Source organism: Protomyctophum parallelum (assembly GCF_964188405.1).
Source record: "Protomyctophum parallelum genome assembly, chromosome: 2".
NCBI lineage: Eukaryota > Metazoa > Chordata > Actinopteri > Myctophiformes > Myctophidae > Protomyctophum > Protomyctophum parallelum.
In genome coordinates this window covers 50,529,681-50,545,796 of record NC_139699.1, presented here as the reverse complement: position 1 = coordinate 50,545,796, position 16,116 = coordinate 50,529,681, and the positions used below count along the sequence as shown (strand labels likewise).

The 16,116-nt window shown below is 40.8% G+C and overlaps 1 protein-coding gene across 1 annotated transcript in view; it reads right to left on the bottom strand.

Annotated features, from left to right (window-relative positions):
* The window catches only part of LOC310878179 (CUB and sushi domain-containing protein 1-like), a 740,702-nt gene that overhangs the window by 15,429 nt on the left and 709,157 nt on the right, over nucleotides 1–16,116 (bottom strand). The window contains exons 68-72 of the mRNA XM_083792333.1: nucleotides 15,019–15,198; nucleotides 13,685–13,750; nucleotides 13,169–13,330; nucleotides 4,490–4,602; nucleotides 1,672–1,756 (exon numbers count right to left, since the gene is read on the bottom strand). Coding sequence (XP_083648459.1) covers nucleotides 1,672–1,756; nucleotides 4,490–4,602; nucleotides 13,169–13,330; nucleotides 13,685–13,750; nucleotides 15,019–15,198 — 606 coding nt within the window. The remainder of the gene's footprint in view (nucleotides 1–1,671; nucleotides 1,757–4,489; nucleotides 4,603–13,168; nucleotides 13,331–13,684; nucleotides 13,751–15,018; nucleotides 15,199–16,116) is intronic.

The window sequence follows — 16,116 nt, the reverse complement described above, 5'->3', positions numbered from 1 at the left end:
GTGTTTTCGAGTTATGTAGATTACAGACGTACACATACATACGTACACACAGAGACTTGGCATATTCATAGATATAGATGGTTAAAGTGGTTAAAAGCTACGGGGACACTTGATGGGTTAAGGAGAATTAGCATAATAATATGGCAGGGGAGGTAAACGGAGACAAATTATGGATCGGCTTTCCATAGAATTCTTCCCTAAGATCAGTGCCACGTGAAAGAACCTCCCCTCATAAGTAACTGCTCTAACAAGGTGGAACATTTACTGTGGATTTATGTAGTGGTCTAGTGTGTTTGTTGGCACTAGTTGCACACAGTTTTTTATCGACTTGCAGTAAAGCTAAAACATTTTGTCATGACTCAATGCTGCATTACACTCCTTACGGGAACAAAGTTCAGCGAGAGGACAAAGAATAATATTACGCAATTGTGGTGTCAAAAAACGTATTGCCTTTGCTGCAAATTGTTTTGTCAGTTCAAGATTTTCTAACTAGTTGAACATCAACAAGACAACAATGCATGAACATTGTGTGTGATGATCAGAAAATCAAGCTGCTTGTGATTCATTGGTTTATCCCTGAAACTGCATGCTGGCAACATACCGTACAGGCTGTTTGGAATAAATGTTGTCTGAGCGAGGAGGTTAGGAGGTACAAATATACCTCTATAATCTCTCTCTGAGAGACTATATACAAACACAACCAGATGGTAATTAATTCATGGAGAGACATAACACACACTTCTGGCCACTCTGTTGCCAGAAATGGCAAAATCTCAAAGACAAATTGGCGCATCAGAGAGTATTGAGAAAAGAAGTGTGGAGATCCAGGTGTTAAACAAGCATTTTATACAGCAGGCAAAGTTTGAAATTAAGCACTCAGCGTATTATAATCGGGGACTACATTATTTGACATGCAATGTTCTTTTTTTGAACCCGGGATCCCCCAGAGTTAGTGTCGAAGTGTCCTTGAGCAAGACACTGAACCCCTGGTTTCCGCTGCCATTGGTGTATGAGTGTGTGTGTGAATGGGTGAATTGATGCACAATCTATGTAAAGCGCCTTGGATAAAGGTGCTATATAAATGCACCATTTACCATTATATATATATATATATGTTTGTATATATATATATATGTTTGTATGTTTGTTTTTCGCCGGGTTATTTTCTGTTTATTACAGAGCTGGAGAGACACAGAGACTTCTGCTACTGAACAAGGTAAATACTATTGCAAAGGTTACTATCACCATAATAGTGCTTTAACCAATGGTTACTATCACCATAATAGTGCTTTAACCAATGGTTACTATCACCATAATAGTGCTTTAACCAATGGTTACTATCACCATAATAGTGCTTTAACCAATGGTTACTATCACCATAATAGTGCTTTAACCAAAAACCTTTTGTTTTAACCGAAAAAATCACACTCATGTGAAGTGAGTGGCACTCTCATGGTCATACATCATCAGCCGACCAAATCATCACATTCCGTGCTACAGACACACACACACACACACACACACACACACACACACACACACACACACACACACACACACACACACACACACACACACACACAGCTGTGCATATAGGAGGGGCTAGCGCCTCACTTAGCCTACCTTTAATGTTGTTTGTCAAGTTTGTTTTCGTGTGATAGTCAGACCTACCTTGCCTCGTTAGATGAAACTTGCCAAAGTCTTTACTATGGATGTGGCCCTGGTAGACGAAGGTCTTTTGGTCTTCTGCTGTTACCTGGAAGACAAAGCCATTCCTTAAAATAGGGCAATAACAGAATTGTACAACAGATGGATTTTCATATGCATCAAACAAGACGATAATTTATTTATTTTTTACAGTTGAGGGGGCAGGTGTACTTTGAAGGTGAGACAAATGTGATTGTGACTGGAAGGTTAGGGTACAGGCTTTAGTTTAGACATACTATTGGTCCGACTGTCATTAGACCGACAACCTATACCTCAAACCCTAACGTGACCCTATAACCGCAAGCACGGAGCAGCACGAGCACATGTCCGACCGCATGTATGTCCGACCGTTGTTTCCGCATGTCGGTCCGTTCGTGGTGTCTAATCTGCGTGTGCATCCCGGAGGTTAATGGTTTGATCCCCTGGACTGGCATGAAAAATCTGGGCACGCAATTCCTCAAAACCCACTGTTGAAAAGCCTGTGAGCAAGACAGCTCCTCAACAGCTTCAGTGGAGCTGCTTCCTCATGACGTTAGTACTACTGGGCAGGTGTATATGCTGAGTGTGAAGCAGGGCCCTGCATAAACAGATCATTGGTCCTCTGCAAAGTGCAAACCTAACTTGGATAAAGATTTAAAATCGTCATCATCATCAGGCTCTTGGGGCCCACATGGGAATGGGGTGGTTCCAATGTGGGATCTCAGTCCAATCCTAACCCCAGTATTAATATATAATACAATATACTGTAGTGGACACATGTCAACAACAGTTGTAATAGTTTCAATGTACTGTATATGTGAGTATGCTGTGAGTTATTTTACAAAGACTGTTGTTTTACATGAAAGTAGCCTTGATGCTGTATACGTATACCAAGGCATTCAAGGCCTCAAGGCGGATATTGTGAAATAGTACTGATACAAGTTAATATTTGGAAAGCTGTTGTAGCTCGGTACCGCATGACTCAAAAGTTCACCCCACACAGCAGCAGTGGATGTTAATTTGTAGCCTAATTACACTAACTGCTACATTGGGAGGGATAGTATTATTATTATTATTTTGTGGCAGTTGGCCAATGCTGCTTCAGCAATATCGGTCAATAGTTGACAGTATGAAGTGAACCCATGCACTCTATAAGCTACTGGACGGTGCTTCTTGGCTCTAAGCCCGCATCGGCTTATTGAACAATGCCATAATTCCACTTTTATTCAAGGCAAGCTGAAGCATTCATTGCGGCATTGCTGTGCTGAAAAAAGCTTTGCTATTTTTGCATAACGTGTCTGTTGTAGTAGACAAAATACAATTGTAAAAGACATATTTTTGTTTGCATTCCTCCCTTGCAACCACTCCATTACACAGCTATGTGTGTCCCTGGGTCTGTCTGTCTGTCGGTCTGTCCAAGCACGAACATAGCTTGGTTGGTAACTCTGTCATTTCTCGACCGTTTCGGATGCGGGGCGGCTCCCCGGAACCGGGCCAGCCACCTGGGAACGTTTCTGGTGGTCTGGATGTTCCGGGGACCCCCAGGGACCCCCACATGGTAACTCTGTCATTTCTCGCCTGTGATTGGTTAGCTGATTTGCTCGTTTACATATGACATACATTTTCCCTTCAATGTCAATGGCGTCTAATGTTTTGTCGTTTAATTTACGTCATATTTAGCGGAATTCTGACGTCATTTCTCCGTTTATCGCCAATGGAGGGGAAAGGAACTGGTCGGAATAACGTGTCCCTTCCACGCGCTACGTCCGGCCGGGGAAATTCCCCTCTGTCAGGTGAAAAGAAGCAGCTTGGACTCCTCATGCATAGAAGGAGGCATGAGGTCAGTCCGCTGCCCCCCCAGGTTGGCAGAGGAAGTGTAGCGCCCAGGATTACATTAGATAATTGGCACTGGGTGAAAAGAAAAACTGGGTTACAAAATCGTGGGAAAAAAAATAGCCTCGAACAAAGCCAACAGCCGAGTTGACAAATCATGACAATAAACACATATTTATGGGTCGAACAAATAATTAGAAAGAAGAAAAATAACAAAAAAGTGTTGTACCCTGCCCTTTTTTGTCTTTCTAATTATCTGTTCCGCCCAAAATAATTTATTTATTGTCATGATTTGTCAACTTGGCTGTTGGCTTTGTCCGAGGTTTTACAATTAATACTTTTTGAAACGTCTATGGGAAAAATGAATGGGGTCCTGGCTGCGACGCTCTTTGGGTGCTATGACTTTAAGAAGGTAGGCGGGGTCAAACGTCATCCTGCTCCAGGCAGAAGCCACAGAGTGACATTTATGATGTAAACAGATGTAAACAAAACAAAAAAGAAGAACGGTGGGTGAATCAGTATGGAGCACTCGGCATGGATTGTTTTTTCTTCTCTTTCTTTTTCGCTTCTTCCGGTGATCAATGGATATTTTGTCGTTATGTGGGGCGGCAGTGGCTCAGGGGTAGAGTGACCGGATGGTAACCAAAAGGTTGCCAGTTCCCCCAGAGTTAATTTCGAAGTGTCCTTGAGCAAGACTCTGAACCCCTAATTGCTCCTGATGTGCAGGTTGGTGCTTTGCATGGTTTCCTCCGGCACCGGTGTGGATGTGTGTGTGAATGGGTGAATGTAATGCACAATCTCTGTAAAGCGCCTTTGATAAAGGCACTATATAAATGCACCATTTACCATTTAATGGTAAGAAAACAGCTATAGTCCAGAATTCCTATTTAATGTAGTTGGAATTTCAACGTGCTTCTACATGAGTCAGCACATTATGACTATTGAACAAGAATAAATAATTGTGACTTACATATCCGTCCATAGCCCAGTTGTCATTTTTAAACCGGCTGTAGTAGTGCTCTGTCGGTCCCTTCACCTGGTACACCTTCAACAAGAGCTGGTTTTCTTCTGACTTATATGTCCCTAGACAGACAGACAGACAGACAGACAGACAGACAGACAGACAGACAGACAGACAGACAGACAGACAGACAGACAGACAGACAGACAGACAGACAGATAAATGGATTCTGAATTTGTAACGACAATTCATATCATTAAAAGGACGTTTAGCCCATTGACTATGACTCCCGTTATACTTATATTGAACATTACCTATGAGCACTTTGCAGAGCATAATTGCATTTTGTGAGGAAGTCTGTTTGACTCATTTTATTTCGGAGTGGTACAATGAACAACAGACTTGAAACGCTAGTATGGTCCTTTAAAGGAAAGAGTAGAAAACAGCAAAGAAATACTAAGATCACAAATCGATTATTGTCAATAGCAGAGAGAGACACGAGAGTTTTCCTTTGATAAGCGCATGTAATCTTCCACATTATTAGGGGAAAGCACCCTTCAGTGACATCTCAGTTACCGTAATTGAAGTGCCAATTGCAGATTTGTTTGTTTGTTTCTAACTAAAGTGACCATTATTTACAGTCATCAGCAGAGGTGGGAGGAAGTCCCTATGTTGCAAGTCCAAGTCGAGTCTCAAGTCTTTGCTCTCAAGTCAAGTCAAGTCTCAAGTCTTTGGCATTCAAGTCCCAAGCAAGTCCAAGTCCTTAACTTTTAGTTTCGAGTCCCAACCAAGTCCTAAGCATTTTGTTTCAAGTCCCAACCAAGTCCTTACCTTTTGTTTCGAGTCCCAAACAAGTCCTAAGCATTTTGTTTCAAGTCCCAACCAAGTCCTTACCTTTTGTTTCGAGTCCCAAACAAGTCCCACCAAGACATAATACTAATTAATGATATGTAAAGATTTACATAAATCATGAGCATCTATTGAGCCATTTAGATCATGTCATAGGTCATGTCTCACCGAGACACAGGATCTGACACAAATTAAATGTTTCCCCTGAGCAAGCAGGCTATTATTATTATACAATGGTAAAATGTCATTACTTGCACTGAAAAGGTGTTCAAATCCAGGGTAGAAGAGGAATGTTACATAATGCCTCGATCCACTTTTTCCACTCCCGATCCGATACCGATCTAAAATCATCAAAACCGATCCGATAACTGATACCGATCCGATATCGATCCAATCCGATCCAGCACATATTTAAGTCGCTCTATGCTTTCCCAAATCTGTCAGACTTTTTTTTTATCTTTACCTTTTATTACAGATTTTATAGTCTGGAATGTTGAATCAGGATTGATCAAGTGATAATATTATTACTCAAAACAGAGAACAACACCTCCCCAGAATAATAGTCAACAAACAAGTTCCACATGAGTATAGGTTGAGAATAACTGACCCATTTATTTTTAACAACTTGAGCCTATACTTCAAATGTGGAAGTGTTCTAGTGACAAATTTATTTTATTGTATTTTATGCCTTTTTTTATCCATACTATTTATTATTATTATGCACATTATGCACAACATTTTAAGGACCCAGCAATTTGTATCTCTGTGACCCCAAATTATTATTTTGTATTTGTTTATATTGTAAAATCAATGTCAATTTAGAGTGTACAAATGGAACCTATCATTTGGCTGGGAGTGGGGACCCCTGATCCCCAAACCGTGCATACTGTCCTACAGCTACACAGCACACTGTCTGTCCATGACAATGGAAATAGTGACGTCTGTTTATTTAAGCATTGGTTAGCACTTAAGCAGTTATTAGCATCATAGCATGGTCTGTCACATAAGTATTGACAGCGGTCATATTTGTCAACCAACTGTTGGGGACTGTGGGGATATATCATTTTAAGAACATGAGCATGTCGTCATGCTCAGCTGTCAGCTTGTTGCGCTGTTCCGTCTCTCTCGTCTAAGACGTTGACGCTAATCAATGCTAAAGATTAGCTTGCATGGAGCTAAGGCTGAAACTTTGCTGCTGTTGTTGCCACGGTGGCAAATCCATTTTTGCACTCGGCTGTTGGGTCTTTTTTGTTTTATAATATATAATACTCCCATGCGGGAGCGGCTGTCAATGCGGCTTTCTCCACACTGAGTAGCAGCGCGCAGTAATGGCTAGTGGCTAGCCTAGCAGCCTGCACTGTGCAAGACTGCCACTGTGAAGTGTGACTGGGGCTGCCAATGCCTCTGTAGCGCACACTGCTGGAGGAATAAAGTCCTGGAGTGGAGTACTAGAATGGACTGGAGTGGAGTGCTTGCAGTGCTTGGAATGGATCGGTCATTTTCGCTGTAGTCCGATCCGATCCCGATCACGTTTTTTGGCTGATATTGACCCGATATCCGATCCGCGGCATCCCTTTATATACAAATAACAAACTATTTTACATGTCATAAAAAAGATAATCAGATACTGTAAGGTATTAAATGACTTGAAAATGTTCAAGTCAAGAGGGCTCAAGTCAAGTCAAGTCTCAAGTCCTTGGCGTTCAAGTCAAGTCAAGTCTCAAGTCTTTGGCATTCAAGTCCCAAGCAAGTCCAAGTCTATTTTTGATTTGATCAAGCAAGTCTAAAGTCATCAAAATCGGGACTCGAGTCCAAGTCGAGTCTCGAGTCTCGAGTCCAAGTCCCCACCTCTGGTCATCAGTACCATTTAAGTCATCACGTACTGATGACTTGTTTTTATTTTCTACAAATTTACGTTTACGTGTGTTAAGATGTCGCTTTATGTGCAACTTCACTAAATTTGTGTAACTTCAGCATACCCATTTATGCATCCCTGATAAGCCAGATCTATTTAATGTTCTGTTTATTCTAACCAGGCTTTCCATACAAAGCCTGGTTTTCAATTCAAACAGACCTGCAGTGATCCGGTCTAGGCCACATCTACTCAAATAAAAAAGAACAAAAAGAAATGGTTCAGGCTGTAATAGATTTAATAGACTGTAAAAACAATATTAAAACTAGAACTGCACTCTGTCGAGTGCATACTTGCTTGTTGCACAATAGTAGGCCATAAATGGCCTAGAGTGCGCAAGCAGAGAGCGCAAGTACTTTCGTCCGCTACAAATTGTCAAATCTCAGTAATGACTACTTGTGCCTGATACGGCAGTGGTGCCAGATTACATACTGTACATGTACAGTATACATAGGAGCATTACCGTTAATCCTTCCAACACTAAAACATATCGTCATTACGTCACCATCGAAAACCAATTACACTCTGGCATTGGGTCCTTTAATCCACATTTCTATTACGTCATCATTGAGTGCTAGTTATACATATCACCCATTCTTGAGATAAGGGACAAAACATTTTTCAAACTAGATTTTTCTTTTTTTTTAAGATACATTCAAATCAAATAGATGTATTTGTAGACACAGGTCTCAACTACCAATCTTGAGAAGGAACAGGTTTTTCGCATAACTAGGGCTGTCGCGGTTACATAATTTAAACTGCGGTGCGATCAAGTGGCTCAGAAGCGCTTTATGCGATACTGTGCGATATAGTTCTCATGCCCCCTTTAAAGTTTAAACTGAATGAAAAAATACATTATTAATAAACGAAAGTTACACTAAGCTTTACTTTACTATGTTGCTTTATAAATGGCAGAGACGACAATATTTATTTAAAATTAATCTTCAATTGGTCCTGATCTTCATTAATTTAATATATTAAATGAATGGTGTAAAACCGAAAGCAGTAATGAAAATGGAACACACCATCAACTGCCTATATAACCCGCAACGGCTTCAGAGAGGAACGCAAATTGATAATTGTTCTGTTTGCTGCTTGTTATTATGATAGTTGCTCCGTGAGTTTGGAAGTAGGCTAAAGAGCTTGTGAATCAGCAGACCATGAATGACATAGCTTAACACAACTCTTCTTTACTTCCAAACTCACGGAGCAACTATATCAGCCTAATAACAAGCAGCAAACAGAACAGTAACGATATTCCCCGCTTCACGGAAAACTCTCAGGTGGTGCACTTATAGCACAAATAGCCTACAGCCCTACACATGTTGCATGCGATTTTAGAAAGTTGAAGGAATCTAGCCTGGTTTTCACGCCACCAGACGAGGATCATCATTGGTAAATAATTCCTTCTGTAGATAGCGAGTGAGTTTGGTTTCTGCTCGAACTCTCTTGGGCACAATCAGCGCAGGAGCATCGCTCATTGATCTCAGCAGAGGTCTCTAACCAAGAGTCCTTTTTTTTGGCTGGATGTGCCACTGGCATTGTTGGCTCCGCGTTCGCTGCGTCTGCGATGGCCGCTGCAGGGCGTCCATCGGCCCACTGTCAGGGATCCTGCGGTTTATTGCGCCTGTGCGGTTTTTCTGCCCCCTTGCGGTTTCAACTTGTAATAGCGCGATATGCGATAAATGCGACAGCCCTACGCATAACATTTCTTTCTAAAATGGGACATTTATGCACTTAATACCTGATTCATGTCAACTCCGTCAGACACACTAAAATCCCTTTTAATTGAATTTGATAATTTCAACAATAATATAAAGTCCTCAGTTATCTTATAATGGCTTTCAGTAATCAAGTTAAGTAATACAAATATTTTAATATTGTTTTGTTCCAATATCACACTATTATGAAATATCCAATTTCTCAAATCCGTCATTTCAACCTTTATTTTCAATATTATAACATGAAAACCATGTAAAAAAAAAATCATCATTACGTATCATTTCAGTTGGTGTTTCAATACATAAGCACAAAAGATTTAACATCGAAGTTTCTATTTCTTTGGAAATTAACAAAAACATCATGGGACGAACGTCTGACGGAGTTGACGAACATCTGACGGAGTTGACAAGTTTAACTGATTTAGGTTCTAGACCACCTAGGATCTTGATTCTGGTGACTAATCCCACATTTTCAAGGATGAGGAATACAGTGGTACTATTTATATTGGCCCTGTGACCATGGCAGCCATTTTCAAAATGGCCGCCACCTGTTGTTATTTTACAATAACTCAAGTTCTACACCACCTAGGATCTTGGTTCTGGTGACTAATCATACATTTTCAAGAATGTGGGATACATTGGTACTATTTAGATTTGTCCTGTGACCATGGTAGACATTTTTCTAAATGGCCGCCAACTTTCTGTTATTTCCCAATAACTCAAGTTCTACACCCCCTAGGATCTTGATTCTGGTGACTAATCCTACATTTTCAAGGAGGAGGAATACAGTTGTACTATTTAGATTTATCCTGTGACAATGGCAGCCATTTTCACAAATGGTGGACCTGCTATTATTTTACCAATTTAGTCAGGGAATATTATCAGAATAATGTCAAATCTGTGAATACATTTCTTACCAAGAATTTTTTCACCAATGTGTTTGTAAAGGTGTCTACTAACATATCCCACATTGGTTTCTATTGAACCACCCTAGGGGCATTTTTGACAGCTGCTGAAAGTTGGGTACCATACCAAGTGGCTATGGCCAAACTAGGGAGTCTATGGCCAAACTAGGGGTCAAACCCCTTGGGCTAAATTCGGCCATATTATATCCACTTGCCCAAATGTGCTGACCTCAGTTTGTGATGACGGCTATGGCCGTTTTCAGCCCAAGGAGTGTTCTTCGTGCATAGCTAATGCTTGGAATGCATTCAGAATCATGAAAACTCCCTAGTTTGACATGTCACATGCTACTTAAAGCATAATGAACATTTTGCCTTATATAGGTTGTTGATTGACCCCAACTTTCAGCAGCTGTCAAAAGTTCCCCTAGGGTGGTTGAATATAAAGCAATGTGGGATATGTTAGTAGACACCCTTCCAAACACATTGGTGAAGAAAATTCTTGATAAGGAATTTATTACCAGATTGTATTAATATCCCCTGACTAACTCATCTTCTAGACCACCTAGACCCGACTTCACCAACAGAGACCCGATTGACACCTAAACAACAAGTTTGGACAGCCCCACCAAATAGTGTTACGGAAAATAGCAAGTGTCTACCCTAGGCCCAGAGGGAGACACAGAACTTAGATGCGGCTCACATGTTGCACGACTCCTCAACAAGCTGCCACCAGAGATGAAAGCTGAATTCTGCCGCACAATGCTCTGCGGCCCAGGAGCAACCAACACCATTTTGGAGTTCTCTGAGTGGTTGAAGCACGAGTCCTAGCCATATAGCCTGTGCAAAGGCAAACACCTTGAAGACCTATTTGAGGTGAACAGTGAGCAGTGAACAGTGAGTGAAAGACTGAAGACAGAAGATCTGCCTTCAGGACTATCAGGCAGGATGTGCAGACACTGAAGGCATCAGTGTCGTTCTGTGTCCCCAGCATGTCAACCAAAGCAATGTTACCAAATCAAAGGAGCCTTCACCTCAAGTCACCTGGGGCTGGGTGAGCAATCGTATATCCTGTATCTAGCCTCACAACTAAATACAGACACTTGGCCAGACTGCCGTTTGAAAGGGTCAAACCCTTCATCCTGATTGGGGAAGACCACCCCACCTAATCACACCAACCGAACAAGTGAGGTTGGGACCTCCAGGTGGGCCAGCAGCCATCTGTACAAGACTGGGCTGGACCCTGCAGGAAAGCAATCTCCAGCCAAGACAATGTAAGTTGACTATAACAGAGCCCCAGAACACAGAGCTCATGAGAAGGATGGAGAAACACTGGCAGGAGGCTATCATGAGAAGGATGGAGAAACACTGGCAGGAGGCCACCAAGATACAACGCCACACTGCAGTGGCCAGTGAAGTCAAACTGTGCGCCTGTACCTGAAAGGGACAAGTCAAAGGCCAGAAAGCCCACCTCCTTTTAATGTCCTGTCAGTAGCAACTCAACCTGCACCTGAAATAAGCCTTGACCCCTCCCAGAGAAAGTTCATCCTTGAAACTGTAATGATTAGTCACCAGAATCAAGATCCTTGGTGGTCTAAAACTTGAGTTATTGGTAAAATAACAGCAGGTTGGTGGTCATTTTGAAAAACAATGGCTGCCATGGTCACAGGACAAATCTAAATAGTACCACTGTATTCCTCATCTTTTAAAATGTATTATTAGTCACCAGAATCAAGATCCTAGATGGTGTAGAACTTGAGTTATTGTAAAATAACAGCAGGTGGCGGCCATTTTGAAAAATGGCTGCCATGGTCAAAGGGAAAATCTAAATTGTACCACTGTATCCCTCATCCTTGAAAATGTAGTCTTAGTCACCAGAATCAAGATCCTAGGTGGTGTAGAACTTGAGTTATTGTAAAATAACATCAGATGGCGGCAATTTTGGAAGATGGCTGCCATGGTCACCACGAGACAAATCTGTGATGGCCCTATAGCCAAAAATGTTCCTTAAGGCATGCTCTAACTGTGTGCCAAATTAGAATACGTCCCATTATTCAAAAACTAACATTTTATTGTTGTTTGTCAACTCCGTCAGATACATGTCAACTCCGTCAGACACAAAACCTGACGGAGTTGACGTCTGACGGAGTTGACAAAATGTCATTTGTTTTCATCTTAACCCTCTGTAGTACAATGTAGCCATTTTGTTATTGCTTCATTTGTTAGCTAAACCTAACCCTAAACTAAAATAATAAACATTATTTTGGAATTCTTAACAAAGATCATAATAATGTCCTGACGGAGTTGACATGTAAAAGCTGTGACCTCATTGATATCAACATTGTTTGTTTAAAATATCAAACAATTGAATGCTTGTCAGACCAGGTGCTCCACTGTTGCAACAAATATAAACGGGACTTGGAAAAGGTGTCTTCAGGCTAAATCTGTCGACAATATTTTCTGATTAATTTAAGACTTTTAAAAAACCTGACGGAGTTGACGGGAGACGTGGGACACACATTTGATATGAGATATCTAATGGAAAATATAAATTAAAATTAAATGTGTATATTGTTTGCTATGTTGTTGACAATCTACTTTAATTTAGTATGTATATTTATGTGATTGTGACAGTATTAGACACTTTTTTAGCAGTTTGAAATTGTGACCACTTGCTGGGGACAGGCTAAATACAGGCGTTTTTGGGTACAGTGTCTGCTTTTAACTATTTCAGATGGCATATGAAAACAATTATAATGAAATTAATGGCATAATAATGCACAACTGTATTACATTTAACTTTGCAAGTGCTTTTATTTTTATGAATTAATTTATTTTTAACATAAATGTGTGGGACATGTTTTTTCCACTTTTGTCCCTCATCTCAAGAATGAGTGATATACTATGTATATGTAATTTGTAAGTTGATTAGCAGTATACTGTGGTTACGTTGCACCGTACGCACCGTCCCAGCCGTCCCGCCAATTTTTATGCGTATGCACCGTCCCAGCAAATTGCGCCTGATAAGGCAGTGGTGCCAGATTACATACATCTGTATAACTAGCTCTCAATGATGACGTAATAAAGATGTGGATTAAAGGACCCAATGCCAGAGTGTAATTGGTTGTGCATGACTGTAAAGCCGAAACGGAAGTGGGGAGGAGGCTTCACTTCCGCTTTATCGCTTAATCATGATCAGAGCTTCCGTTGCTCCAAACTGTATGACGGAAGCATTTGAAAATCGCAAGAGGCTGTTCCAGTGAAGCAGCACCAACACTGACAGTGGTTCTGACCGTTTCATTACCTGACATTTTGATTGAGACTCCGCTGGTTTCCAGTAACGTGACGTTGACTCTGCCACTGGTGCTGTTGAAGCCAGTGACCGTGAGCGTGGTGGTCTGTCTTTTCCCGAGATACTCGTAGAAACCACTCCAGTCAGAGTTAGGGGAGAATACGTCTGCTGGAACTATACAATGGACATACAAAGATACACAAGATAAATGATGATAGAATGACCTTGGAATAATAATGTCTTGTGCTGAAGATAAAAATAAGAAAATCCCCATTAAGGGGAATTGACGTGAACTTTATAAATGCATATTTTTCACATTATTTATTCTACTTCAGTAGTTAACAGACAATATACTGTAGAATAAAGAGTTTAAAGAAAGATTATGTTTCTTTATTTGCTTTTTAACAATGATGGTATTGAAAAATAGTATTGAAAAAAGGCAATTCTCGTGAAGTGTAGTGCATAGCAGATGACCTCATGATGCTGCCTGGCTCACACCCACATGTGCGTGTGTGCGCTTTTACATACCACGGATTTTGTTCTTCTGAATGTCAGACTCTCCCCCTTTTGCTTTGGCGTTGACTTTGACTCCAACTGAAACACAAGAGTGTTTTAGTTAGAATTTGACTACGCTAATAGCTTTGTTGGCTGCTACATTATACTTATGCTTAGAATGGTGATGTTCATAGTCTATTTATAGTCTAATTTGTGCCTCTCCTGACTGGCACCGGGTTTGACCTTGCTTGGTTAATGTTATAGCACAATTACCAGAGCACCTGTGTGAAGAATTCAGTGGTGGAAAAAGTACTCAAATGTTTTATGTAAGTGAAAGTATCAATACTGCAATGCAGTGGAGTAAAAGTACAATATTTGCCTAGAGTAGAAGTAAGTAAGTACAGACATTTTGAAATACTCCAGTAAAGTAAAAGTACCTCAAAATCAGTACAGTATACACAAGTACATATACTTACCGTATTGTGACGACTCTTTTTATAAGACGACCCTCATTTTTCAAGACTCATTGGATAAAGAACATTGAATGTCAAACAGTCTAGTCCCCGATACAACCCTGTTTTTTAGGATATTTCCGGAAAAACTGTGCTGTGCTGTGCTGTACTAGCTCTCCTCCCTGGCCTGTGTGTGTGTGTGTGTGTGTGTGTGTGTGTGTGTGTGTGTGTGTGTGTGTGTGTGTGTGTGTGTGTGTGTGTGTGTTCTGTGCATGGGGCCTGTCACAGGAGTGTCTTTGAGTAGTGCAACTGGCATGTTGGAAGTGTTGTCCATGTTCGTATGAATGAAAGATTGTATTTGTTATTTATGTTGAGTACCTGCATGGCTGATAAGGGAGTGGTGTGTTTGTTCTTTTATCAATCACTCGTAGAGGTTGATCAATCAGCCTGGGACACTATCGAGTGAATGGAACATAGGCCTATGCAATAGCTGGATGTTTCTTTCTTTGAAGTGATGGACGAAATCGACTCAAAACTCAAACGTAGCTGAACTGAGATGGAGAATTCTTCCATATGCACAATCAAAATGTGAGATCGTTCAGCTGAAAGAATGGCACTGCCATGGGCCGAATTATTCAGTCTCTCCGTGTGTGTGTGTGTGTGTGTGTGTGTGTGTGTGTGTGTGTGTGTGTGTGTGTGTGTGTGTGTGTGTGTGTGTGTGTGTGTGTGGCTTCCCAACAGTAAGACATGGTGGTGTGTTAGGCTGCACAACAGTGACACTTGGTGGTGAAAATATACTACTTCCGTGCTCGGACACAGCCAAGGACACACAACTGTGTATAGGTCCTATAGGAGTGGTTGCACCACTCAAAAACTTCCACCACTGGAAGCATTCCGTGTAGTAACAAGCCTTACCTTTACAGAATGGTGGTTTCCCTGACCATCTCCCATCACTCTTGCAGGTCCTGTGCTCTGATCCCCCGGCTAGATAGAAGCCATCCTGGCAGGTGTAGATCAGTGTGTAACCCAGCGTTGGTAGATCCATAGATTTGACGTCTACATTAGTCGGGGTCTCTGGCTGTCTGCATGAATGTGCTGAGACAGAAAACAAAAACATGTTAAGAGCAGTGGGGTTTCAACCAGTGGTACTTGAGGATCGGGTTACAGGTGGTCCCCAGCTAAATGATGGAGAGGTGGAAACCAAATGGGCCCTTATTAGATCTTTAAGGCTTGAGAGTGAAGTGTAAAATGAAACCAAATAGAACCGTACACTCTTGAGAGTTCAAATAATGTACAAGAAGTCTATACGAGAATGTAGAAGAATTGTTATTTTTATCAACGTTTGTGTGTTATCTGTCCTATGGTACCAACATCAATATGGCATGGAATTGTGGACAAAATCATATAAACCAAATATTCTTTAGTTTTTGGTCTGAGAGGCTAAATCTCATGGTGGTCCATGGCTCAAATGCTGAATAAATAATGGACCTTGATATGAAAAGGGTTGAAAACCACTGGGTTAGAGCAGATGATTGAAAAAGCAGTGGTTTACTTAAATACTACATTTTGAGGTGTTTGTACTTTACTTGAGTAATTCCGATTTCCAATACTTTTACTTCTACTCCACTATATCTCAGAGACAAATATTGCACTTTTACTCCACTACGATTATGTGACAGCTTTAGTTACTAGTTGCTTTGTAAATTAGGATTAATATTACAAAACATACATTAGCCACTTCAACCCATTTTGGCCATTTGAAAATAGCAGATCTACAAGCTCAGCGATGCGACACATTGTGTGAGCTTGTAGATCTGCTACTTAACCCTAACCCTAACCCTAACCCAATATAAATAGACATTTGAAAACTTGAAATTAGACATTCTGCATAATGAATGAGTACTATTACCTTTGGTACTTTAAGTACATTTTGATGCCAATACTTTTGGACTTTTACTTGTAACAAAGTCTTTCTATATTGCAGTATTGATACCTGATCTGAAATGGTTATTT